General features: G+C 55.7%; 3 protein-coding genes across 3 annotated transcripts; all 3 read right to left on the reverse strand.

Annotated features, from left to right (window-relative positions):
* Positions 1-269: 269 nt before the first annotated feature.
* Positions 270-6,581, reverse strand: LOC140005504 (uncharacterized). The gene is made up of 3 exons (XM_072046505.1): positions 6,352-6,581; positions 3,981-5,876; positions 270-3,909 (listed from the first exon to the last, which is right to left on the reverse strand). Exons 1-3 carry the CDS (start codon positions 6,579-6,581, stop codon positions 270-272), a joined length of 5,766 nt encoding a protein of 1,921 aa, XP_071902606.1.
* Positions 6,582-9,774: 3,193 nt separating this feature from the next.
* Positions 9,775-15,697, reverse strand: LOC140005505 (uncharacterized). Its single transcript, XM_072046506.1, has 3 exons — positions 15,462-15,697; positions 13,486-15,381; positions 9,775-13,414 (listed from the first exon to the last, which is right to left on the reverse strand). Exons 1-3 carry the CDS (start codon positions 15,695-15,697, stop codon positions 9,775-9,777), a joined length of 5,772 nt encoding a protein of 1,923 aa, XP_071902607.1.
* A 3,600-nt stretch (positions 15,698-19,297) lies between these two features.
* On the reverse strand, positions 19,298-25,220 carry LOC140005506 (uncharacterized). Its single transcript, XM_072046507.1, has 3 exons — positions 24,985-25,220; positions 23,009-24,904; positions 19,298-22,937 (listed from the first exon to the last, which is right to left on the reverse strand). Exons 1-3 carry the CDS (start codon positions 25,218-25,220, stop codon positions 19,298-19,300), a joined length of 5,772 nt encoding a protein of 1,923 aa, XP_071902608.1.
* Between the last annotated feature and the right edge of the window lie 866 nt (positions 25,221-26,086).

Here is a 26,086-nt window from a genome sequence, read left to right on the forward strand (position 1 = left end):
AGCCAAGACCGGGGATGGAGCCGAGACGGGGGTCTAGGCTCGCGGCTTTAAGGGGGTGGCCGAGGTGGAGAGTGCTTAGTAGCATTCGGACCTCGGCCTTGTACTTTTGTAACGCTCTTTCTCATTGAATGAAAGCATATTTCTTCTCGTCTCAGTGCTTTAATTTCTTGCTTTGACTTCATCCCTTGCTTGTCCCCCTTATTTTTTAATAGCGTAACAACGATATTGAAGAATAACATAATAGCTGAAGTCATTACTTGATTAAAAATTCAGGCGTAATACAATCTGAGGTTCTCGGCGTGCCAAGACCTCGGCACTAATGAGCCATCTCGGTAACTCAGTTTACAATACCCCTTAGGGTCAGATTCCACAACTCGGTAAGGGCCTTCCCATTTCGGGCATAATTTCCCATGCGGTTCAGCTCGGCTGACTGAGTTTTTTCTAAGAACCAAGTCTCCAGGCTGGAATCTACGATGTCTCACGCGGGCATTGTAGTAGTGTGCCAGTGTATTCTTGTAAGAAGCTATCCGGGCTGAGGCGAGGTTCCTTCGTTCTTCGACGAGGTCGAGGTCCAGCTGCCTCTCTTCGTCGTTCACCTCGGCGGCATAGGCTGCCAGCCGAGAGCTGGGGGTAAGGATCTCAGCCGGGATGACCGCCTCGACGCCGTAGGTCAGGGAGAATGGGGTCTCTTGAGTCGCTGACCTCGGCGTGGTCCGATACGACCACAGGACACTGGGGAGTTCCTCCACCCAAGATGACCCAACTCGGTGTAGTCGGGTCTTGAGACCATGTAGGAGAGTCCGGTTGAAGTTTTCTGCTTGACCATTGGCCTGGGGGTGGCCTACCGAAGTGAAGTGTTGTTTGATGCCGAGGTTCTCGCACCAAGTCTTGAACGGGTTCTCGTCAAACTGTCTCCCATTATCCGAAATGATGACCCGCGGTATGCCGAAGCGGCAGATAATGCACTTCCAAAAGAATTTTTGAATGGCCAGCCCTGAGATGGTCCGAAGTGGCTCGGCCTCGACCCACTTGGTGAAGTAATCCACAGCGGTTACTAAGAATGTATAACCCCCGACGGCTTTGGGGAAGGGACCTATGATGTCTGTCCCCCATTGCTCAAACGGCCAGGGTGAAGTGATGGGGACCATGAAGTTTGAAGGCTGGTGGCGCTCGGGTGCGTGGACTTGGCAGGAAGGGCAGCCGAGAACGAGGTCCTGGGAGTCTTGCCGAAGTGATGGCCAGAAATATCCCAGGAGCATACCTTTCTTAGCTAGCATCCTGTGGCCGATGTGAGCCCCACATAGGCCCTCGTGGATCTCGTGGAGGACCTCGCGTCCTGCCTCGGGGGTGACACACCTCAACCATGGGCCGAGGTAGGAGCGCTTATATAGTTCTCCATCGCGGAGTGCATACCGAGCGGCTTTGCGTTGTATCTTCCTTGCTTCAGCTCGGTCTTCGGGAAGGACTCCTTGACCCAAGAAAAGGATGAACGGGGTCATCCAAGTTTCTTCAGAGTGCACGGGGCAGGCCGCCTCTTCCACGTACCCTGGTTCACTCAGGACCTCCACCAAGACGGTTTTGTTGAGGTCAGAGAATGAAGTGGAAGCCAGCCGGGATAAGGCGTCGGCTCGCTTATTCTGGGACCGAGGGATCATTTGGATTTCGAATGACTTGAAGTACGCGGTGAGTTGGTGAACTTTGTAGAGGTACCGTTGCATGGTCTCATCCTTGGCCTCGTACTCACCAATAACTTGGCGTACCACGAGCTGGGAGTCACTGCGGACGTGGATTTGCTGGGCGCCGAGCTTGCGGGCTAGCTGGAGTCCAGCGATTAGAGCCTCGTACTCGGCTTCATTGTTGGTGGCCGGGAAGTCAAAGCGGAGGGCGTAAGAGCAAACCTCCCCCTGAGGTCCTTCCAGGAGCAGTCCGGCTCCGCAGCCGTCTCCATTAGAGGATCCATCGACATACAATGTCCACAGGGATGAGGTGGACACCTCGGGTAAGGCTGAGGTGGACTCCGGACCTTCCGTGAAAGTGAGCTCAGCAAGGAAGTCAGCTAAAGCTTGAGCTTTTATGGCGGTGCGTGGCTCGTAGGACAAGTCATATTCTCCCAATTCGACAGCCCACTTGGTGAGGCGACCAGAAGCTTCGGGTCGCACCAATATTTGCCGAATGGGCTGGTCGGTCCTGACCGAGATGGGATGGGCTAAGAAGTAGGGTTTCAACCGCCGAGTTGCGTGGACGAGCCCCAGCACAAGTTTTTCCACTTGCGTGTATCGGGTCTCCGGCCCGCGGAGGGCTCTGCTGACGTAGTAGACCGGCACTTGGGTGCCCTCATCTCGGATGAGCACAGCGCTGACAGCCTCGTCGGCTGCGGAGAGGTAGAGGTAGAGCTTCTCCTCGGGCCGAGGTGAAGCGAGAGTTGGTAGGTGATGCAAGTACTGCTTCAGCTGGTCGAAAGCAGCCTGACACTCCTCAGTCCAGGCGAACTGGTCAGCATTTTTCAGCACCTTAAAGAAAGGCAGAGCTTTCTCGGCTGATTGGGACAGGAAGCGATTCAGCGCGGCCAGGCGTCCATTCAGCCGTTGGACTTCTCGGATGTTCCGAGGTGGGGACATGTCCTGAATGGTCTTCACCTTGTCGGGGTTGGCCTCGATTCCCCGGTGGGAAACCAGATACCCCAAGAATTTTCCCGAGGTGACGCCGAAAACGCACTTCTTGGGATTCAGCTTCATTCTCGAGTCTCGCAGGACACCAAAGACTTCCCTCACGTCTGACAGAAAGGATGAAGTGGCGAGGCTTTTAACGAGGATGTCATCCACATAGGCCTCCACATTGCGGCCGATCTGATTCTGGAAGAGTCGGTTGATCAGCCTTTGGTAGGTTGCCCCGGCGTTCTTTAGCCCGAAGGGCATGGTGGTGTAACAATAAGTACCTCGGTCGGTGTAGAACGCCGTTTTCTCTTGGTCCTCCTCACTCATTCCTATTTGATGGTACCCTTTGAAGGCATCTAGGAAGCAGAGGATTTCATACCCCATCGCCGCGTCGACGAGGGCGTCTATTCTCGGCAGAGGATAGCAATCTTTGGGGCAGGCCTTGTTGAGGTCGGTGAAGTCGACACACATTCTCCATCCACCGGTGTCCTTTTTGACCATGACTGGATTGGACAGCCAGGCGGGATATTGAACTTCGTGGATCATCTTGGCCGGCAAGAGCTTGTCGACCTCATCCGATATGGCCTGACTACGTTCGGGGCCGAAGTGCCTTCGTTTCTGTCGCACAGGTCGAGCCTGTGGGTCAACGTTGAGTTGGTGAATCATGAGCTCGGGTGGCACTCCGACCACTTCATCCGCGGACCACGCGAAGACGTCTCGGTGGTCTTTGATCAGGGAGATCATTTCTTCTTTCAGGGGTGAGGGTAGTCCAGCCCCTACTTGGACCACTTGGTCAGGTTTCGCTTCATCCACTACCACCAGTTCCACCTCATCCCCGGGCTCCAGCCTGTTGGGCTCTTCTGCCTTCTGAGGGTCGATGCAGTCTATGGAGAGGACCGCTGGCCTCTTTTCTTCTGACCTCGGTGAGGGCCGGGGGGTGACTGCTGCTTGAATGGTGGCGAGGTAGCACTCCCGGGCGGCGCCCACATCGCTGCTTATCTCGGCCACCCCCGCAGATGTTGGGAATTTAAAACTCAGGTGGTAGGTGGAGTATACGGCTCTCAAGGCATTGAGCGTGGGCCGGCCTATCAACATATTGTAGGGGGAGTCTGCTTTGACCACCGCAAAACTGACAGGCACAGTTCGGCAGCGTGGATGACGCCCGATTGTTACTACCAGGGTCAACATGCCTTCCGGGTGGACGACGTGTCCCCCGAATCCCACGAGGGGAGTCCTGACAGGAGTGAGTTGCTCCCTGGTCAGTTTCAAACTTTCGAAAGTCCGGTAGTACAAGACGTCTACCGAGCTTCCGGGGTCTACGTAGACCTTTTGACTACGTAGTTGTTGGTGAGGACTTCAATCACAAGAGGTTCATGATTGCTGGAGGCCGCAGGAACGGGGTCAGCGGGACCGTAGGTGATGACCTCGGACAGCCGAGAGCTCGGCTCGGCCACCTCCATCTCGGCCTGGCGGTAGGTCCGCTTCCGGGAGTTCTGGCTGTCTCCTCCCGTTGGTCCTCCCGCGATGGTGTTGATCACCCCTGCGATGTTGGGGCCGTAGCCCGGTGAGCCATCGCGTGGGGGCTGCTTGTCCTCCCTACGATCTTCGGGAACTCGGCAATGCATGTTCGTGTCCCGTCGGTCGTCTCGGCGGGGGCCTCGGTTCTCCCGGTGGGAGACGCTTCGGTTGAAGCCTCCATCCTTGCGGACGAATTGCTTCAGGTATCCCTGCCGGATCAAATTTTCGATTTCCCGCTTCAGTTTATTGCAGTCTTCAGTCTCGTGCCCTACATCACGGTGGTAGGCACAGTAGAGGTTCGAGTTCCTCTTATCTCTCCTCCCCGGAATTTCGGGAGGGTTGCGGCCGAGGTGATTCTGCCTCATCACAGCCAGGACGTGGGTCCGGCTCGAATTGAGGGGCGTCAGCTCGGCGTCCGAGGTGGACGATCTGCCTTTCACGATTCGGTCGAAGACACTTCGGCGGTCTCGGGGTTGGTTTGAAGTGCCACTTGGGCCTGGTTCACCTCGGCCAGTGTCTTTCCTCCTCCGGGGATCTTGCCCCGTACGAGATGCTTGGGTTTCTCGCTTCATGCGATTTACATCTTCACTTCGGATTCCCTGGTCCACTCTTTCCCAGAGCTCCCGGAGTGTACGGGGGTACTGCCGATGGATTTCGGTGTTAAAGATCCCTGCTACTAACCCGTTGGTGAAGGCAGCAATAGTTACTTGCTCGTTCTGGTCAGGTATCTGTACATTCTCCTCGTTGAACCTTTGGGCGTACGAGCGAAGTGACTCGCCCTGACCCTGTTGCAGGTTCAAGAGGTAAGCTGAAGTTTTCGTTATTGGTCGAGACGACACAAAGCGGTGGATGAACCGGTCTATCAGCTCATCCAGAGAGGTAATGCTCCCCGGTTCTAAACTCCAGAACCACTTCCGGGCGGTCCCGTGCAGGAAGATGGGGAAAGCCCGACAGATCACGGCGTCGGGGACGCAGTAGAGTCGGAATGCGGAGATGAAGGCGCGGAGGTGATCCTCGGGGTCACCTCGACCGTCATAGGTGTGCAAATTTGGAAGCTTAAAGTTCGGGGGCACCATTTCCCCGTTGATGTCATCAGTGAAGGGCGGAGCCCTCATGTAATCAGAAGCTAGGCCTCCGGGACGCCGAGGTGGGTCCTCGGCTCGTTTTCCCAGTAGTCCCCGAGAAAACGCTCGGGAGATGGAGGCAATCTTGGAGGTTGCCTTGGATGAGACTCGCCTGGAGGTGCTCCGAGATAGACGCCCATCTTCGGAGTCCTCGCCTGAGGGCACTTCAGGGGACTTCGTCGGTCTCCTCTTGGAAGACTCGGCTTTTTCTTTTCCCTGCCTTTTGAGGTACCTTCCTAGCTCCTCAAAAATGTTAGGGTTGTCTGATACAAACTCGGCCATCTTGGCGATGGCGTCCTCATTGTTGGGCTGGGTCCTTTGGGACCCTGGCTCTTCAGATATGCGGTCTTGCTGGGCACCCGAGGTCTGCCCAGCCCCAGTTGAGGGAACTCTTCCGCTTCTGGAGCGCGTGGATCTCATTTTAATAGCTATCTCTTTCCCACAGACGGCGCCAATTGAAGAGGCGATTTTTGGTTGGTAGCTGAACCGACCTGAATCAGTCCTCTCTGAGATGAGGTGAGGTGAACTCCTGGATCCGAAGTCAACCTCCTTGTCCGAAGTGAATGGCGGGGTTTCTCCCCTGGGATCACTCCGACGATCAAGTTAGTATGAGAACGAGAAATATGCTAGAGTATGAGCAAATGAACAGTGTATGCTTACTTGCTAGGAGTGTATGTGGGGTATTTATAGGAGGGTAGAGGACAGAGCGGAGAGCTCATGCTGGTGGGACCCATTCTCTGGTCATTACGGCTCTGTCCCGTGTCAGGAGGCCTGACTCTGACACTGTAGCCGCCTGAGTGTGATGACGGAGAGTATTGAGCAGGTTCCATTAAGAGTCTCCAGTGCTTTTCAGATAAAGCACTGGACCTGGGTGATGTCAGGGGCCGTGACCTCGTGCGGCCGAAGTGGGTGGTGCCGAGGTCACCTACACGGTAGGCGGGAAGTGGCCGAGCTCAGGGGTTATGCCCAAGATACGGATGAGCTCTGATAAGGGACGAGGTGAGTTCACCTCGGACACGCAGGATGGCCGAGGTGAGCATCCTCAGTATGCTTACTTGCTAGGAGTGTATGTGGGGTATTTATAGGAGGGTAGAGGACAGAGCGGAGAGCTCATGCTGGTGGGACCCATTCTCTGGTCATTACGGCTCTGTCCCGTGTCAGGAGGCCTGACTCTGACACTGTAGCCGCCTGAGTGTGATGACGGAGAGTATTGAGCCATTAAGAGTCTCCAGTGCTTTTCAGATAAAGCACTGGACCTGGGTGATGTCAGGGGCCGTGACCTCATCAGCGTGCGGCCGAAGTGGGTGGTGCCGAGGTCACCTACACGGTAGGCTAGGGAAGTGGCCGAGGGGGTTATGCCCAAGATACGGATGAGCTCTGATAAGGGACGAGGTGAGTTCACCTCGGACACGCAGGATGGCCGAGGTGAGCATCCTCAATAAGCCCCCCAAGCCTCGGGTGCTCCGGGACTGAGAGGTGCCGAGGCTTCCTTGTGCCGAAGTCATGAAGAGTCGGGGTCCTGAGACTGCTCCGGAAGATGCGGGGACTTGACACGTGGTCGAGTCAGTTGACAGGACGTGGTCAGAGGTAACCGTCGCGTCGTGAAGTGGTGGGACGTTTCGTGCAGAGGGTGTCAGCCGAAAGGACGGGCATTAATGAGGAGAGATGGACAGAAGGGCAGGTACACGGTATCCTGAATTCGAATCGTTGCCGCCTTTTCGTATTCTGGCTGCCTCTTCGGGTTCTGGCTCTCCCCTATAAATAGGGGGTCCCTTTCATCGTATGGCCCATCACTCTCTTTCTTCGCTTATAACTTACAAAATTCGCGAGTGTAGCCGAAGTCAATCCATTAGCCGAGATCACAGCCGAAGTCATCGTCTTCGTCCGAGATCGTAGTCAATAGTAAGTATCTTTCTTTCCCTTCATATCGTCTTTCACTCATGGCCAAAACCGCTAAGACCCATAAAGAAACTGTGACCCCGAGCTACCAGACCGAGGTGAGGCCGGATCCTGAGGAAGAAGCGACGACGTCCAGCTCTGAGGGGTCGACGCAGGGTTCTGAGGAAGGATCAGCCGAGGTGAGAGCCGACGTGACGAGCTCGGAGTTGGAGTCGTCCGGGATCAGCGAGGGTGGTTCGGAGTTCGAATACGATACCGAGCTCGGGACCGAGATACCTCATGACGAGGGTGTCCTGGAGCCAGTCGCTCCAAAGGACGTGGACAACATCGACTTCGGTCAGATGCCGAAGTTTAGAAGTCGTATAGGAAGGGATAGGGCCACGAAGGTGATAAACAGGTACCCTTTCCGGTCGGGGTACGAAATTCTGCCGCCCGAGGCGAATGACACAGCCGCGAACCCCCCCTTCGGCATGGTGGCTGTCTACGTTCAACAGCTGGAGGCCGGGCTGAGGATGCCGACGTCGAGGTTCCTCCGGGACTTACTTCGTCACTTCCACGTGAGGATCACCCAGCTTGCCCCGAATGCGGTCCGCATCATTGTGGGGTTCGAGATGCTGTGCCGACATCAGGAGGTGACTCCCTCCGTCGACCTCTTCCGCCGATGCTATACTCTCAAGGCACACGGGACGGATAAAGGATGGTTTTATGTTGGCAATCGAAACAATGCTATCCCGAAGTTGGTGATCGGTGCTCCCAACTCGATCAAGAACTGGAAGCGCGACTACTTATTCGTGTCCGGAGTGGACTTCTCGAGGGGTTTTTGGTGGAGGCCAATTAAGGCGAAGGCCGACCCCTCTGCGGGGGATGCCGAAGAGGAATCCTTCCAGAAGTTGATGAAGTCGGGACTTCGGCTGTTCAGCCATGACTACCCCGAAGCCGTGCTCGTGGATGGGGGGATAAGTCGAGCCGTGATCAATACTACCAAGCCTCCCTTCTTTTCCACTGAACTTGAGATACCTTGTAATTTTTCTTTCGTAGCTTTGCTTTCACTTCGGTTAAGGCATATGATAATATTTATTTTTGTGCAGTGACTAAACTGTCCGACCTCGTCGTCTCTGGCTCGTCCGAAGTGGCCAAGAGGCAGAAGAGGAAGAGCACTGACGAGACATCGGCACCTCCGCCAAAGAAGAAGAAGTCACAAGGACCAGCCGCTAAGACTTCGGCGTCTAAAGGCACTCCCACCAAGGTTGGCCAGAGCAGCTCGGCCACGGCGGCTACTGGGTCCACCTCGTCTGTGCCAGAGGGAGTTCCCCTTGGAGTTGTTACAACAGTCACACCTCCTTCTGGCCGAGGCAAGCAGCTGAAGCCTCCAGTTAATCCGGTGTCGGGGACCTCGCTATGGAATCGTTTCCATAGCCCCCCAGTGTTTCCCGGAGACGATAAGACGCACCCCGGCGGGCATTGGTGTCCGGACTGGAAAATTTCGGTCAACGACAGGTGCCAGCATCCTCGGGTTGCCCAAGAACTAGTGATGCACTCCCCCTTGCCGAGGGACTTGGAGTTCATGAAGAAGCTGAGCCCGGCCGAGATGGTTCAAAGTCTCATGGTGTCCACAGCTTCCACCTCGGCCTTTGTGGCCGAGATGGCACACCGCTACTGTGCTCTGGTCGAGGAACAGGACACCGGCAAGTTGCAGAATCAAATCTCCAAGTTGGAGAAAAAACTGTTGGTGTCCGAGTCTGAGAAGGCCGAGCTTGAAAGGCGGCTTAAGGAGGCCGAGGTGAAGGATGAGGAGGCCGTGGCTACTATCAACAGTCTCCGATCGGCCCTCGAAGAGGAGCAGAAGAGGGGGGACGAGGTGAAGGCGTCCCACGAGCAAGCTCTCGAGGGTGCCGGAGCCTCGGCCGTAGACGCTTTTCGGAAGTCCGAGGCCTTCATCAAGGACCTCGGCCAACTACTTACGCCTAACTTCATGTTTGGCTTCACATCGGCCGTTGACGAGACCGCAGCTCACCTCTCCTCCGAGGCCTTGGAGTCCTTAAAAAACCATACCAGCTACAATGAGGACTCCAAGGAGTTATGCAATCGGATGGCCGAAGGCATTCAGGCAGGAAGGAATTTGGCCGAAGTCCAGGTCGAGTTCAACAAGTGGCTGTCCGAACTCGACGAAGTGTTCGAGGACGTGGAAGTGGAAAAAGCTGGAGGAGAGGACGCTGAGGGAGACGAAGCCGGAGGGGACGTCGGCAAAGAGCATGGAGATGAAGTTCACCCCGGCGGAAAAGAGGCCGAAGAGAAGGATGCCCAGGAGGGAGCCAAGACCGGGGATGGAGCCGAGACGGGGGTCTAGGCTCGCGGCTTTAAGGGGGTGGCCGAGGTGGAGAGTGCTTAGTAGCATTCGGACCTCGGCCTTGTACTTTTGTAACGCTCTTTCTCATTGAATGAAAGCATATTTCTTCTCGTCTCAGTGCTTTAATTTCTTGCTTTGACTTCATCCCTTGCTTGTCCCCCTTATTTTTTAATAGCGTAACAACGATATTGAAGAATAACATAATAGCTGAAGTCATTACTTGATTAAAAATTCAGGCGTAATACAATCTGAGGTTCTCGGCGTGCCAAGACCTCGGCACTAATGAGCCATCTCGGTAACTCAGTTTACAATACCCCTTAGGGTCAGATTCCACAACTCGGTAAGGGCCTTCCCATTTCGGGCATAATTTCCCATGCGGTTCAGCTCGGCTGACTGAGTTTTTTCTAAGAACCAAGTCTCCAGGCTGGAATCTACGATGTCTCACGCGGGCATTGTAGTAGTGTGCCAGTGTATTCTTGTAAGAAGCTATCCGGGCTGAGGCGAGGTTCCTTCGTTCTTCGACGAGGTCGAGGTCCAGCTGCCTCTCTTCGTCGTTCACCTCGGCGGCATAGGCTGCCAGCCGAGAGCTGGGGGTAAGGATCTCAGCCGGGATGACCGCCTCGACGCCGTAGGTCAGGGAGAATGGGGTCTCTTGAGTCGCTGACCTCGGCGTGGTCCGATACGACCACAGGACACTGGGGAGTTCCTCCACCCAAGATGACCCAACTCGGTGTAGTCGGGTCTTGAGACCATGTAGGAGAGTCCGGTTGAAGTTTTCTGCTTGACCATTGGCCTGGGGGTGGCCTACCGAAGTGAAGTGTTGTTTGATGCCGAGGTTCTCGCACCAAGTCTTGAACGGGTTCTCGTCAAACTGTCTCCCATTATCCGAAATGATGACCCGCGGTATGCCGAAGCGGCAGATAATGCACTTCCAAAAGAATTTTTGAATGGCCAGCCCTGAGATGGTCCGAAGTGGCTCGGCCTCGACCCACTTGGTGAAGTAATCCACAGCGGTTACTAAGAATGTATAACCCCCGACGGCTTTGGGGAAGGGACCTATGATGTCTGTCCCCCATTGCTCAAACGGCCAGGGTGAAGTGATGGGGACCATGAAGTTTGAAGGCTGGTGGCGCTCGGGTGCGTGGACTTGGCAGGAAGGGCAGCCGAGAACGAGGTCCTGGGAGTCTTGCCGAAGTGATGGCCAGAAATATCCCAGGAGCATACCTTTCTTAGCTAGCATCCTGTGGCCGATGTGAGCCCCACATAGGCCCTCGTGGATCTCGTGGAGGACCTCGCGTCCTGCCTCGGGGGTGACACACCTCAACCATGGGCCGAGGTAGGAGCGCTTATATAGTTCTCCATCGCGGAGTGCATACCGAGCGGCTTTGCGTTGTATCTTCCTTGCTTCAGCTCGGTCTTCGGGAAGGACTCCTTGACCCAAGAAAAGGATGAACGGGGTCATCCAAGTTTCTTCAGAGTGCACGGGGCAGGCCGCCTCTTCCACGTACCCTGGTTCACTCAGGACCTCCACCAAGACGGTTTTGTTGAGGTCAGAGAATGAAGTGGAAGCCAGCCGGGATAAGGCGTCGGCTCGCTTATTCTGGGACCGAGGGATCATTTGGATTTCGAATGACTTGAAGTACGCGGTGAGTTGGTGAACTTTGTAGAGGTACCGTTGCATGGTCTCATCCTTGGCCTCGTACTCACCAATAACTTGGCGTACCACGAGCTGGGAGTCACTGCGGACGTGGATTTGCTGGGCGCCGAGCTTGCGGGCTAGCTGGAGTCCAGCGATTAGAGCCTCGTACTCGGCTTCATTGTTGGTGGCCGGGAAGTCAAAGCGGAGGGCGTAAGAGCAAACCTCCCCCTGAGGTCCTTCCAGGAGCAGTCCGGCTCCGCAGCCGTCTCCATTAGAGGATCCATCGACATACAATGTCCACAGGGATGAGGTGGACACCTCGGGTAAGGCTGAGGTGGACTCCGGACCTTCCGTGAAAGTGAGCTCAGCAAGGAAGTCAGCTAAAGCTTGAGCTTTTATGGCGGTGCGTGGCTCGTAGGACAAGTCATATTCTCCCAATTCGACAGCCCACTTGGTGAGGCGACCAGAAGCTTCGGGTCGCACCAATATTTGCCGAATGGGCTGGTCGGTCCTGACCGAGATGGGATGGGCTAAGAAGTAGGGTTTCAACCGCCGAGTTGCGTGGACGAGCCCCAGCACAAGTTTTTCCACTTGCGTGTATCGGGTCTCCGGCCCGCGGAGGGCTCTGCTGACGTAGTAGACCGGCACTTGGGTGCCCTCATCTCGGATGAGCACAGCGCTGACAGCCTCGTCGGCTGCGGAGAGGTAGAGGTAGAGCTTCTCCTCGGGCCGAGGTGAAGCGAGAGTTGGTAGGTGATGCAAGTACTGCTTCAGCTGGTCGAAAGCAGCCTGACACTCCTCAGTCCAGGCGAACTGGTCAGCATTTTTCAGCACCTTAAAGAAAGGCAGAGCTTTCTCGGCTGATTGGGACAGGAAGCGATTCAGCGCGGCCAGGCGTCCATTCAGCCGTTGGACTTCTCGGATGTTCCGAGGTGGGGACATGTCCTGAATGGTCTTCACCTTGTCGGGGTTGGCCTCGATTCCCCGGTGGGAAACCAGATACCCCAAGAATTTTCCCGAGGTGACGCCGAAAACGCACTTCTTGGGATTCAGCTTCATTCTCGAGTCTCGCAGGACACCAAAGACTTCCCTCACGTCTGACAGAAAGGATGAAGTGGCGAGGCTTTTAACGAGGATGTCATCCACATAGGCCTCCACATTGCGGCCGATCTGATTCTGGAAGAGTCGGTTGATCAGCCTTTGGTAGGTTGCCCCGGCGTTCTTTAGCCCGAAGGGCATGGTGGTGTAACAATAAGTACCTCGGTCGGTGTAGAACGCCGTTTTCTCTTGGTCCTCCTCACTCATTCCTATTTGATGGTACCCTTTGAAGGCATCTAGGAAGCAGAGGATTTCATACCCCATCGCCGCGTCGACGAGGGCGTCTATTCTCGGCAGAGGATAGCAATCTTTGGGGCAGGCCTTGTTGAGGTCGGTGAAGTCGACACACATTCTCCATCCACCGGTGTCCTTTTTGACCATGACTGGATTGGACAGCCAGGCGGGATATTGAACTTCGTGGATCATCTTGGCCGGCAAGAGCTTGTCGACCTCATCCGATATGGCCTGACTACGTTCGGGGCCGAAGTGCCTTCGTTTCTGTCGCACAGGTCGAGCCTGTGGGTCAACGTTGAGTTGGTGAATCATGAGCTCGGGTGGCACTCCGACCACTTCATCCGCGGACCACGCGAAGACGTCTCGGTGGTCTTTGATCAGGGAGATCATTTCTTCTTTCAGGGGTGAGGGTAGTCCAGCCCCTACTTGGACCACTTGGTCAGGTTTCGCTTCATCCACTACCACCAGTTCCACCTCATCCCCGGGCTCCAGCCTGTTGGGCTCTTCTGCCTTCTGAGGGTCGATGCAGTCTATGGAGAGGACCGCTGGCCTCTTTTCTTCTGACCTCGGTGAGGGCCGGGGGGTGACTGCTGCTTGAATGGTGGCGAGGTAGCACTCCCGGGCGGCGCCCACATCGCTGCTTATCTCGGCCACCCCCGCAGATGTTGGGAATTTAAAACTCAGGTGGTAGGTGGAGTATACGGCTCTCAAGGCATTGAGCGTGGGCCGGCCTATCAACATATTGTAGGGGGAGTCTGCTTTGACCACCGCAAAACTGACAGGCACAGTTCGGCAGCGTGGATGACGCCCGATTGTTACTACCAGGGTCAACATGCCTTCCGGGTGGACGACGTGTCCCCCGAATCCCACGAGGGGAGTCCTGACAGGAGTGAGTTGCTCCCTGGTCAGTTTCAAACTTTCGAAAGTCCGGTAGTACAAGACGTCTACCGAGCTTCCGGGGTCTACGTAGACCTTTTGACTACGTAGTTGTTGGTGAGGACTTCAATCACAAGAGGTTCATGATTGCTGGAGGCCGCAGGAACGGGGTCAGCGGGACCGTAGGTGATGACCTCGGACAGCCGAGAGCTCGGCTCGGCCACCTCCATCTCGGCCTGGCGGTAGGTCCGCTTCCGGGAGTTCTGGCTGTCTCCTCCCGTTGGTCCTCCCGCGATGGTGTTGATCACCCCTGCGATGTTGGGGCCGTAGCCCGGTGAGCCATCGCGTGGGGGCTGCTTGTCCTCCCTACGATCTTCGGGAACTCGGCAATGCATGTTCGTGTCCCGTCGGTCGTCTCGGCGGGGGCCTCGGTTCTCCCGGTGGGAGACGCTTCGGTTGAAGCCTCCATCCTTGCGGACGAATTGCTTCAGGTATCCCTGCCGGATCAAATTTTCGATTTCCCGCTTCAGTTTATTGCAGTCTTCAGTCTCGTGCCCTACATCACGGTGGTAGGCACAGTAGAGGTTCGAGTTCCTCTTATCTCTCCTCCCCGGAATTTCGGGAGGGTTGCGGCCGAGGTGATTCTGCCTCATCACAGCCAGGACGTGGGTCCGGCTCGAATTGAGGGGCGTCAGCTCGGCGTCCGAGGTGGACGATCTGCCTTTCACGATTCGGTCGAAGACACTTCGGCGGTCTCGGGGTTGGTTTGAAGTGCCACTTGGGCCTGGTTCACCTCGGCCAGTGTCTTTCCTCCTCCGGGGATCTTGCCCCGTACGAGATGCTTGGGTTTCTCGCTTCATGCGATTTACATCTTCACTTCGGATTCCCTGGTCCACTCTTTCCCAGAGCTCCCGGAGTGTACGGGGGTACTGCCGATGGATTTCGGTGTTAAAGATCCCTGCTACTAACCCGTTGGTGAAGGCAGCAATAGTTACTTGCTCGTTCTGGTCAGGTATCTGTACATTCTCCTCGTTGAACCTTTGGGCGTACGAGCGAAGTGACTCGCCCTGACCCTGTTGCAGGTTCAAGAGGTAAGCTGAAGTTTTCGTTATTGGTCGAGACGACACAAAGCGGTGGATGAACCGGTCTATCAGCTCATCCAGAGAGGTAATGCTCCCCGGTTCTAAACTCCAGAACCACTTCCGGGCGGTCCCGTGCAGGAAGATGGGGAAAGCCCGACAGATCACGGCGTCGGGGACGCAGTAGAGTCGGAATGCGGAGATGAAGGCGCGGAGGTGATCCTCGGGGTCACCTCGACCGTCATAGGTGTGCAAATTTGGAAGCTTAAAGTTCGGGGGCACCATTTCCCCGTTGATGTCATCAGTGAAGGGCGGAGCCCTCATGTAATCAGAAGCTAGGCCTCCGGGACGCCGAGGTGGGTCCTCGGCTCGTTTTCCCAGTAGTCCCCGAGAAAACGCTCGGGAGATGGAGGCAATCTTGGAGGTTGCCTTGGATGAGACTCGCCTGGAGGTGCTCCGAGATAGACGCCCATCTTCGGAGTCCTCGCCTGAGGGCACTTCAGGGGACTTCGTCGGTCTCCTCTTGGAAGACTCGGCTTTTTCTTTTCCCTGCCTTTTGAGGTACCTTCCTAGCTCCTCAAAAATGTTAGGGTTGTCTGATACAAACTCGGCCATCTTGGCGATGGCGTCCTCATTGTTGGGCTGGGTCCTTTGGGACCCTGGCTCTTCAGATATGCGGTCTTGCTGGGCACCCGAGGTCTGCCCAGCCCCAGTTGAGGGAACTCTTCCGCTTCTGGAGCGCGTGGATCTCATTTTAATAGCTATCTCTTTCCCACAGACGGCGCCAATTGAAGAGGCGATTTTTGGTTGGTAGCTGAACCGACCTGAATCAGTCCTCTCTGAGATGAGGTGAGGTGAACTCCTGGATCCGAAGTCAACCTCCTTGTCCGAAGTGAATGGCGGGGTTTCTCCCCTGGGATCACTCCGACGATCAAGTTAGTATGAGAACGAGAAATATGCTAGAGTATGAGCAAATGAACAGTGTATGCTTACTTGCTAGGAGTGTATGTGGGGTATTTATAGGAGGGTAGAGGACAGAGCGGAGAGCTCATGCTGGTGGGACCCATTCTCTGGTCATTACGGCTCTGTCCCGTGTCAGGAGGCCTGACTCTGACACTGTAGCCGCCTGAGTGTGATGACGGAGAGTATTGAGCAGGTTCCATTAAGAGTCTCCAGTGCTTTTCAGATAAAGCACTGGACCTGGGTGATGTCAGGGGCCGTGACCTCATCAGCGTGCGGCCGAAGTGGGTGGTGCCGAGGTCACCTACACGGTAGGCTAGGGAAGTGGCCGAGCTCAGGGGTTATGCCCAAGATACGGATGAGCTCTGATAAGGGACGAGGTGAGTTCACCTCGGACACGCAGGATGGCCGAGGTGAGCATCCTCAGTATGCTTACTTGCTAGGAGTGTATGTGGGGTATTTATAGGAGGGTAGAGGACAGAGCGGAGAGCTCATGCTGGTGGGACCCATTCTCTGGTCATTACGGCTCTGTCCCGTGTCAGGAGGCCTGACTCTGACACTGTAGCCGCCTGAGTGTGATGACGGAGAGTATTGAGCAGGTTCCATTAAGAGTCTCCAGTGCTTTTCAGATAAAGCACTGGACCTGGGTGATGTCAGGGGCCGTGACCTCATCAGCGTGCGGCCGAAGTGGGTGGTGCCGAGGTCACCTACACGGTAGGCTAGGGAAGTGGCCGAGCTCAGGGGTTATGCCCAAGATACGGATGAGCTCTGATAAGGGACGAGGTGAGTTCACCTCGGACACGCAGGATGGCCGAGGTGAGCATCCTCAATAAGCCCCCCAAGCCTCGGGTGCTCCGGGACTGAGAGGTGCCGAGGCTTCCTTGTGCCGAAGTCATGAAGAGTCGGGGTCCTGAGACTGCTCCGGAAGATGCGGGGACTTGACACGTGGTCGAGTCAGTTGACAGGACGTGGTCAGAGGTAACCGTCGCGTCGTGAAGTGGTGGGACGTTTCGTGCAGAGGGTGTCAGCCGAAAGGACGGGCATTAATGAGGAGAGATGGACAGAAGGGCAGGTACACGGTATCCTGAATTCGAATCGTTGCCGCCTTTTCGTATTCTGGCTGCCTCTTCGGGTTCTGGCTCTCCCCTATAAATAGGGGGTCCCTTTCATCGTATGGCCCATCACTCTCTTTCTTCGCTTATAACTTACAAAATTCGCGAGTGTAGCCGAAGTCAATCCATTAGCCGAGATCACAGCCGAAGTCATCGTCTTCGTCCGAGATCGTAGTCAATAGTAAGTATCTTTCTTTCCCTTCATATCGTCTTTCACTCATGGCCAAAACCGCTAAGACCCATAAAGAAACTGTGACCCCGAGCTACCAGACCGAGGTGAGGCCGGATCCTGAGGAAGAAGCGACGACGTCCAGCTCTGAGGGGTCGACGCAGGGTTCTGAGGAAGGATCAGCCGAGGTGAGAGCCGACGTGACGAGCTCGGAGTTGGAGTCGTCCGGGATCAGCGAGGGTGGTTCGGAGTTCGAATACGATACCGAGCTCGGGACCGAGATACCTCATGACGAGGGTGTCCTGGAGCCAGTCGCTCCAAAGGACGTGGACAACATCGACTTCGGTCAGATGCCGAAGTTTAGAAGTCGTATAGGAAGGGATAGGGCCACGAAGGTGATAAACAGGTACCCTTTCCGGTCGGGGTACGAAATTCTGCCGCCCGAGGCGAATGACACAGCCGCGAACCCCCCCTTCGGCATGGTGGCTGTCTACGTTCAACAGCTGGAGGCCGGGCTGAGGATGCCGACGTCGAGGTTCCTCCGGGACTTACTTCGTCACTTCCACGTGAGGATCACCCAACTTGCCCCGAATGCGGTCCGCATCATTGTGGGGTTCGAGATGCTGTGCCGACATCAGGAGGTGACTCCCTCCGTCGACCTCTTCCGCCGATGCTATACTCTCAAGGCACACGGGACGGATAAAGGATGGTTTTATGTTGGCAATCGAAACAATGCTATCCCGAAGTTGGTGATCGGTGCTCCCAACTCGATCAAGAACTGGAAGCGCGACTACTTATTCGTGTCCGGAGTGGACTTCTCGAGGGGTTTTTGGTGGAGGCCAATTAAGGCGAAGGCCGACCCCTCTGCGGGGGATGCCGAAGAGGAATCCTTCCAGAAGTTGATGAAGTCGGGACTTCGGCTGTTCAGCCATGACTACCCCGAAGCCGTGCTCGTGGATGGGGGGATAAGTCGAGCCGTGATCAATACTACCAAGCCTCCCTTCTTTTCCACTGAACTTGAGATACCTTGTAATTTTTCTTTCGTAGCTTTGCTTTCACTTCGGTTAAGGCATATGATAATATTTATTTTTGTGCAGTGACTAAACTGTCCGACCTCGTCGTCTCTGGCTCGTCCGAAGTGGCCAAGAGGCAGAAGAGGAAGAGCACTGACGAGACATCGGCACCTCCGCCAAAGAAGAAGAAGTCACAAGGACCAGCCGCTAAGACTTCGGCGTCTAAAGGCACTCCCACCAAGGTTGGCCAGAGCAGCTCGGCCACGGCGGCTACTGGGTCCACCTCGTCTGTGCCAGAGGGAGTTCCCCTTGGAGTTGTTACAACAGTCACACCTCCTTCTGGCCGAGGCAAGCAGCTGAAGCCTCCAGTTAATCCGGTGTCGGGGACCTCGCTATGGAATCGTTTCCATAGCCCCCCAGTGTTTCCCGGAGACGATAAGACGCACCCCGGCGGGCATTGGTGTCCGGACTGGAAAATTTCGGTCAACGACAGGTGCCAGCATCCTCGGGTTGCCCAAGAACTAGTGATGCACTCCCCCTTGCCGAGGGACTTGGAGTTCATGAAGAAGCTGAGCCCGGCCGAGATGGTTCAAAGTCTCATGGTGTCCACAGCTTCCACCTCGGCCTTTGTGGCCGAGATGGCACACCGCTACTGTGCTCTGGTCGAGGAACAGGACACCGGCAAGTTGCAGAATCAAATCTCCAAGTTGGAGAAAAAACTGTTGGTGTCCGAGTCTGAGAAGGCCGAGCTTGAAAGGCGGCTTAAGGAGGCCGAGGTGAAGGATGAGGAGGCCGTGGCTACTATCAACAGTCTCCGATCGGCCCTCGAAGAGGAGCAGAAGAGGGGGGACGAGGTGAAGGCGTCCCACGAGCAAGCTCTCGAGGGTGCCGGAGCCTCGGCCGTAGACGCTTTTCGGAAGTCCGAGGCCTTCATCAAGGACCTCGGCCAACTACTTACGCCTAACTTCATGTTTGGCTTCACATCGGCCGTTGACGAGACCGCAGCTCACCTCTCCTCCGAGGCCTTGGAGTCCTTAAAAAACCATACCAGCTACAATGAGGACTCCAAGGAGTTATGCAATCGGATGGCCGAAGGCATTCAGGCAGGAAGGAATTTGGCCGAAGTCCAGGTCGAGTTCAACAAGTGGCTGTCCGAACTCGACGAAGTGTTCGAGGACGTGGAAGTGGAAAAAGCTGGAGGAGAGGACGCTGAGGGAGACGAAGCCGGAGGGGACGTCGGCAAAGAGCATGGAGATGAAGTTCACCCCGGCGGAAAAGAGGCCGAAGAGAAGGATGCCCAGGAGGGAGCCAAGACCGGGGATGGAGCCGAGACGGGGGTCTAGGCTCGCGGCTTTAAGGGGGTGGCCGAGGTGGAGAGTGCTTAGTAGCATTCGGACCTCGGCCTTGTACTTTTGTAACGCTCTTTCTCATTGAATGAAAGCATATTTCTTCTCGTCTCAGTGCTTTAATTTCTTGCTTTGACTTCATCCCTTGCTTGTCCCCCTTATTTTTTAATAGCGTAACAACGATATTGAAGAATAACATAATAGCTGAAGTCATTACTTGATTAAAAATTCAGGCGTAATACAATCTGAGGTTCTCGGCGTGCCAAGACCTCGGCACTAATGAGCCATCTCGGTAACTCAGTTTACAATACCCCTTAGGGTCAGATTCCACAACTCGGTAAGGGCCTTCCCATTTCGGGCATAATTTCCCATGCGGTTCAGCTCGGCTGACTGAGTTTTTTCTAAGAACCAAGTCTCCAGGCTGGAATCTACGATGTCTCACGCGGGCATTGTAGTAGTGTGCCAGTGTATTCTTGTAAGAAGCTATCCGGGCTGAGGCGAGGTTCCTTCGTTCTTCGACGAGGTCGAGGTCCAGCTGCCTCTCTTCGTCGTTCACCTCGGCGGCATAGGCTGCCAGCCGAGAGCTGGGGGTAAGGATCTCAGCCGGGATGACCGCCTCGACGCCGTAGGTCAGGGAGAATGGGGTCTCTTGAGTCGCTGACCTCGGCGTGGTCCGATACGACCACAGGACACTGGGGAGTTCCTCCACCCAAGATGACCCAACTCGGTGTAGTCGGGTCTTGAGACCATGTAGGAGAGTCCGGTTGAAGTTTTCTGCTTGACCATTGGCCTGGGGGTGGCCTACCGAAGTGAAGTGTTGTTTGATGCCGAGGTTCTCGCACCAAGTCTTGAACGGGTTCTCGTCAAACTGTCTCCCATTATCCGAAATGATGACCCGCGGTATGCCGAAGCGGCAGATAATGCACTTCCAAAAGAATTTTTGAATGGCCAGCCCTGAGATGGTCCGAAGTGGCTCGGCCTCGACCCACTTGGTGAAGTAATCCACAGCGGTTACTAAGAATGTATAACCCCCGACGGCTTTGGGGAAGGGACCTATGATGTCTGTCCCCCATTGCTCAAACGGCCAGGGTGAAGTGATGGGGACCATGAAGTTTGAAGGCTGGTGGCGCTCGGGTGCGTGGACTTGGCAGGAAGGGCAGCCGAGAACGAGGTCCTGGGAGTCTTGCCGAAGTGATGGCCAGAAATATCCCAGGAGCATACCTTTCTTAGCTAGCATCCTGTGGCCGATGTGAGCCCCACATAGGCCCTCGTGGATCTCGTGGAGGACCTCGCGTCCTGCCTCGGGGGTGACACACCTCAACCATGGGCCGAGGTAGGAGCGCTTATATAGTTCTCCATCGCGGAGTGCATACCGAGCGGCTTTGCGTTGTATCTTCCTTGCTTCAGCTCGGTCTTCGGGAAGGACTCCTTGACCCAAGAAAAGGATGAACGGGGTCATCCAAGTTTCTTCAGAGTGCACGGGGCAGGCCGCCTCTTCCACGTACCCTGGTTCACTCAGGACCTCCACCAAGACGGTTTTGTTGAGGTCAGAGAATGAAGTGGAAGCCAGCCGGGATAAGGCGTCGGCTCGCTTATTCTGGGACCGAGGGATCATTTGGATTTCGAATGACTTGAAGTACGCGGTGAGTTGGTGAACTTTGTAGAGGTACCGTTGCATGGTCTCATCCTTGGCCTCGTACTCACCAATAACTTGGCGTACCACGAGCTGGGAGTCACTGCGGACGTGGATTTGCTGGGCGCCGAGCTTGCGGGCTAGCTGGAGTCCAGCGATTAGAGCCTCGTACTCGGCTTCATTGTTGGTGGCCGGGAAGTCAAAGCGGAGGGCGTAAGAGCAAACCTCCCCCTGAGGTCCTTCCAGGAGCAGTCCGGCTCCGCAGCCGTCTCCATTAGAGGATCCATCGACATACAATGTCCACAGGGATGAGGTGGACACCTCGGGTAAGGCTGAGGTGGACTCCGGACCTTCCGTGAAAGTGAGCTCAGCAAGGAAGTCAGCTAAAGCTTGAGCTTTTATGGCGGTGCGTGGCTCGTAGGACAAGTCATATTCTCCCAATTCGACAGCCCACTTGGTGAGGCGACCAGAAGCTTCGGGTCGCACCAATATTTGCCGAATGGGCTGGTCGGTCCTGACCGAGATGGGATGGGCTAAGAAGTAGGGTTTCAACCGCCGAGTTGCGTGGACGAGCCCCAGCACAAGTTTTTCCACTTGCGTGTATCGGGTCTCCGGCCCGCGGAGGGCTCTGCTGACGTAGTAGACCGGCACTTGGGTGCCCTCATCTCGGATGAGCACAGCGCTGACAGCCTCGTCGGCTGCGGAGAGGTAGAGGTAGAGCTTCTCCTCGGGCCGAGGTGAAGCGAGAGTTGGTAGGTGATGCAAGTACTGCTTCAGCTGGTCGAAAGCAGCCTGACACTCCTCAGTCCAGGCGAACTGGTCAGCATTTTTCAGCACCTTAAAGAAAGGCAGAGCTTTCTCGGCTGATTGGGACAGGAAGCGATTCAGCGCGGCCAGGCGTCCATTCAGCCGTTGGACTTCTCGGATGTTCCGAGGTGGGGACATGTCCTGAATGGTCTTCACCTTGTCGGGGTTGGCCTCGATTCCCCGGTGGGAAACCAGATACCCCAAGAATTTTCCCGAGGTGACGCCGAAAACGCACTTCTTGGGATTCAGCTTCATTCTCGAGTCTCGCAGGACACCAAAGACTTCCCTCACGTCTGACAGAAAGGATGAAGTGGCGAGGCTTTTAACGAGGATGTCATCCACATAGGCCTCCACATTGCGGCCGATCTGATTCTGGAAGAGTCGGTTGATCAGCCTTTGGTAGGTTGCCCCGGCGTTCTTTAGCCCGAAGGGCATGGTGGTGTAACAATAAGTACCTCGGTCGGTGTAGAACGCCGTTTTCTCTTGGTCCTCCTCACTCATTCCTATTTGATGGTACCCTTTGAAGGCATCTAGGAAGCAGAGGATTTCATACCCCATCGCCGCGTCGACGAGGGCGTCTATTCTCGGCAGAGGATAGCAATCTTTGGGGCAGGCCTTGTTGAGGTCGGTGAAGTCGACACACATTCTCCATCCACCGGTGTCCTTTTTGACCATGACTGGATTGGACAGCCAGGCGGGATATTGAACTTCGTGGATCATCTTGGCCGGCAAGAGCTTGTCGACCTCATCCGATATGGCCTGACTACGTTCGGGGCCGAAGTGCCTTCGTTTCTGTCGCACAGGTCGAGCCTGTGGGTCAACGTTGAGTTGGTGAATCATGAGCTCGGGTGGCACTCCGACCACTTCATCCGCGGACCACGCGAAGACGTCTCGGTGGTCTTTGATCAGGGAGATCATTTCTTCTTTCAGGGGTGAGGGTAGTCCAGCCCCTACTTGGACCACTTGGTCAGGTTTCGCTTCATCCACTACCACCAGTTCCACCTCATCCCCGGGCTCCAGCCTGTTGGGCTCTTCTGCCTTCTGAGGGTCGATGCAGTCTATGGAGAGGACCGCTGGCCTCTTTTCTTCTGACCTCGGTGAGGGCCGGGGGGTGACTGCTGCTTGAATGGTGGCGAGGTAGCACTCCCGGGCGGCGCCCACATCGCTGCTTATCTCGGCCACCCCCGCAGATGTTGGGAATTTAAAACTCAGGTGGTAGGTGGAGTATACGGCTCTCAAGGCATTGAGCGTGGGCCGGCCTATCAACATATTGTAGGGGGAGTCTGCTTTGACCACCGCAAAACTGACAGGCACAGTTCGGCAGCGTGGATGACGCCCGATTGTTACTACCAGGGTCAACATGCCTTCCGGGTGGACGACGTGTCCCCCGAATCCCACGAGGGGAGTCCTGACAGGAGTGAGTTGCTCCCTGGTCAGTTTCAAACTTTCGAAAGTCCGGTAGTACAAGACGTCTACCGAGCTTCCGGGGTCTACGTAGACCTTTTGACTACGTAGTTGTTGGTGAGGACTTCAATCACAAGAGGTTCATGATTGCTGGAGGCCGCAGGAACGGGGTCAGCGGGACCGTAGGTGATGACCTCGGACAGCCGAGAGCTCGGCTCGGCCACCTCCATCTCGGCCTGGCGGTAGGTCCGCTTCCGGGAGTTCTGGCTGTCTCCTCCCGTTGGTCCTCCCGCGATGGTGTTGATCACCCCTGCGATGTTGGGGCCGTAGCCCGGTGAGCCATCGCGTGGGGGCTGCTTGTCCTCCCTACGATCTTCGGGAACTCGGCAATGCATGTTCGTGTCCCGTCGGTCGTCTCGGCGGGGGCCTCGGTTCTCCCGGTGGGAGACGCTTCGGTTGAAGCCTCCATCCTTGCGGACGAATTGCTTCAGGTATCCCTGCCGGATCAAATTTTCGATTTCCCGCTTCAGTTTATTGCAGTCTTCAGTCTCGTGCCCTACATCACGGTGGTAGGCACAGTAGAGGTTCGAGTTCCTCTTATCTCTCCTCCCCGGAATTTCGGGAGGGTTGCGGCCGAGGTGATTCTGCCTCATCACAGCCAGGACGTGGGTCCGGCTCGAATTGAGGGGCGTCAGCTCGGCGTCCGAGGTGGACGATCTGCCTTTCACGATTCGGTCGAAGACACTTCGGCGGTCTCGGGGTTGGTTTGAAGTGCCACTTGGGCCTGGTTCACCTCGGCCAGTGTCTTTCCTCCTCCGGGGATCTTGCCCCGTACGAGATGCTTGGGTTTCTCGCTTCATGCGATTTACATCTTCACTTCGGATTCCCTGGTCCACTCTTTCCCAGAGCTCCCGGAGTGTACGGGGGTACTGCCGATGGATTTCGGTGTTAAAGATCCCTGCTACTAACCCGTTGGTGAAGGCAGCAATAGTTACTTGCTCGTTCTGGTCAGGTATCTGTACATTCTCCTCGTTGAACCTTTGGGCGTACGAGCGAAGTGACTCGCCCTGACCCTGTTGCAGGTTCAAGAGGTAAGCTGAAGTTTTCGTTATTGGTCGAGACGACACAAAGCGGTGGATGAACCGGTCTATCAGCTCATCCAGAGAGGTAATGCTCCCCGGTTCTAAACTCCAGAACCACTTCCGGGCGGTCCCGTGCAGGAAGATGGGGAAAGCCCGACAGATCACGGCGTCGGGGACGCAGTAGAGTCGGAATGCGGAGATGAAGGCGCGGAGGTGATCCTCGGGGTCACCTCGACCGTCATAGGTGTGCAAATTTGGAAGCTTAAAGTTCGGGGGCACCATTTCCCCGTTGATGTCATCAGTGAAGGGCGGAGCCCTCATGTAATCAGAAGCTAGGCCTCCGGGACGCCGAGGTGGGTCCTCGGCTCGTTTTCCCAGTAGTCCCCGAGAAAACGCTCGGGAGATGGAGGCAATCTTGGAGGTTGCCTTGGATGAGACTCGCCTGGAGGTGCTCCGAGATAGACGCCCATCTTCGGAGTCCTCGCCTGAGGGCACTTCAGGGGACTTCGTCGGTCTCCTCTTGGAAGACTCGGCTTTTTCTTTTCCCTGCCTTTTGAGGTACCTTCCTAGCTCCTCAAAAATGTTAGGGTTGTCTGATACAAACTCGGCCATCTTGGCGATGGCGTCCTCATTGTTGGGCTGGGTCCTTTGGGACCCTGGCTCTTCAGATATGCGGTCTTGCTGGGCACCCGAGGTCTGCCCAGCCCCAGTTGAGGGAACTCTTCCGCTTCTGGAGCGCGTGGATCTCATTTTAATAGCTATCTCTTTCCCACAGACGGCGCCAATTGAAGAGGCGATTTTTGGTTGGTAGCTGAACCGACCTGAATCAGTCCTCTCTGAGATGAGGTGAGGTGAACTCCTGGATCCGAAGTCAACCTCCTTGTCCGAAGTGAATGGCGGGGTTTCTCCCCTGGGATCACTCCGACGATCAAGTTAGTATGAGAACGAGAAATATGCTAGAGTATGAGCAAATGAACAGTGTATGCTTACTTGCTAGGAGTGTATGTGGGGTATTTATAGGAGGGTAGAGGACAGAGCGGAGAGCTCATGCTGGTGGGACCCATTCTCTGGTCATTACGGCTCTGTCCCGTGTCAGGAGGCCTGACTCTGACACTGTAGCCGCCTGAGTGTGATGACGGAGAGTATTGAGCAGGTTCCATTAAGAGTCTCCAGTGCTTTTCAGATAAAGCACTGGACCTGGGTGATGTCAGGGGCCGTGACCTCATCAGCGTGCGGCCGAAGTGGGTGGTGCCGAGGTCACCTACACGGTAGGCTAGGGAAGTGGCCGAGCTCAGGGGTTATGCCCAAGATACGGATGAGCTCTGATAAGGGACGAGGTGAGTTCACCTCGGACACGCAGGATGGCCGAGGTGAGCATCCTCAGTATGCTTACTTGCTAGGAGTGTATGTGGGGTATTTATAGGAGGGTAGAGGACAGAGCGGAGAGCTCATGCTGGTGGGACCCATTCTCTGGTCATTACGGCTCTGTCCCGTGTCAGGAGGCCTGACTCTGACACTGTAGCCGCCTGAGTGTGATGACGGAGAGTATTGAGCAGGTTCCATTAAGAGTCTCCAGTGCTTTTCAGATAAAGCACTGGACCTGGGTGATGTCAGGGGCCGTGACCTCATCAGCGTGCGGCCGAAGTGGGTGGTGCCGAGGTCACCTACACGGTAGGCTAGGGAAGTGGCCGATCTCAGGGGTTATGCCCAAGATACGGATGAGCTCTGATAAGGGACGAGGTGAGTTCACCTCGGACACGCAGGATGGCCGAGGTGAGCATCCTCAATAAGCCCCCCAAGCCTCGGGTGCTCCGGGACTGAGAGGTGCCGAGGCTTCCTTGTGCCGAAGTCATGAAGAGTCGGGGTCCTGAGACTGCTCCGGAAGATGCGGGGACTTGACACGTGGTCGAGTCAGTTGACAGGACGTGGTCAGAGGTAACCGTCGCGTCGTGAAGTGGTGGGACGTTTCGTGCAGAGGGTGTCAGCCGAAAGGACGGGCATTAATGAGGAGAGATGGACAGAAGGGCAGGTACACGGTATCCTGAATTCGAATCGTTGCCGCCTTTTCGTATTCTGGCTGCCTCTTCGGGTT

This window comes from Coffea arabica, chromosome 4e (genome assembly GCF_036785885.1).
Source record: "Coffea arabica cultivar ET-39 chromosome 4e, Coffea Arabica ET-39 HiFi, whole genome shotgun sequence".
NCBI classification, from domain to species: Eukaryota; Viridiplantae; Streptophyta; class Magnoliopsida; order Gentianales; family Rubiaceae; genus Coffea; species Coffea arabica.

Bases quoted from the DNA above. Each gene is read 5' to 3' on its own strand.
- LOC140005504 (XM_072046505.1), bottom strand. From the start codon at position 6,581: ATGAGGTCACGGCCCCTGACATCACCCAGGTCCAGTGCTTTATCTGAA. The intron at 5,877-6,351 runs GTAAGCATACTG...GAGTGATCCCAG, and splicing joins CCCACATACACTCCTAGCAA to GGGAGAAACCCCGCCATTCA. The intron at 3,910-3,980 runs GTCTACGTAGAC...GAAACTGACCAG, and splicing joins AACAACTACGTAGTCAAAAG to GGAGCAACTCACTCCTGTCA.
- LOC140005505 (XM_072046506.1), bottom strand. From the start codon at position 15,697: ATGAGGTCACGGCCCCTGACATCACCCAGGTCCAGTGCTTTATCTGAA. The intron at 15,382-15,461 runs GTAAGCATACAC...GAGTGATCCCAG, and splicing joins CCCACATACACTCCTAGCAA to GGGAGAAACCCCGCCATTCA. The intron at 13,415-13,485 runs GTCTACGTAGAC...GAAACTGACCAG, and splicing joins AACAACTACGTAGTCAAAAG to GGAGCAACTCACTCCTGTCA.
- LOC140005506 (XM_072046507.1), bottom strand. From the start codon at position 25,220: ATGAGGTCACGGCCCCTGACATCACCCAGGTCCAGTGCTTTATCTGAA. The intron at 24,905-24,984 runs GTAAGCATACAC...GAGTGATCCCAG, and splicing joins CCCACATACACTCCTAGCAA to GGGAGAAACCCCGCCATTCA. The intron at 22,938-23,008 runs GTCTACGTAGAC...GAAACTGACCAG, and splicing joins AACAACTACGTAGTCAAAAG to GGAGCAACTCACTCCTGTCA.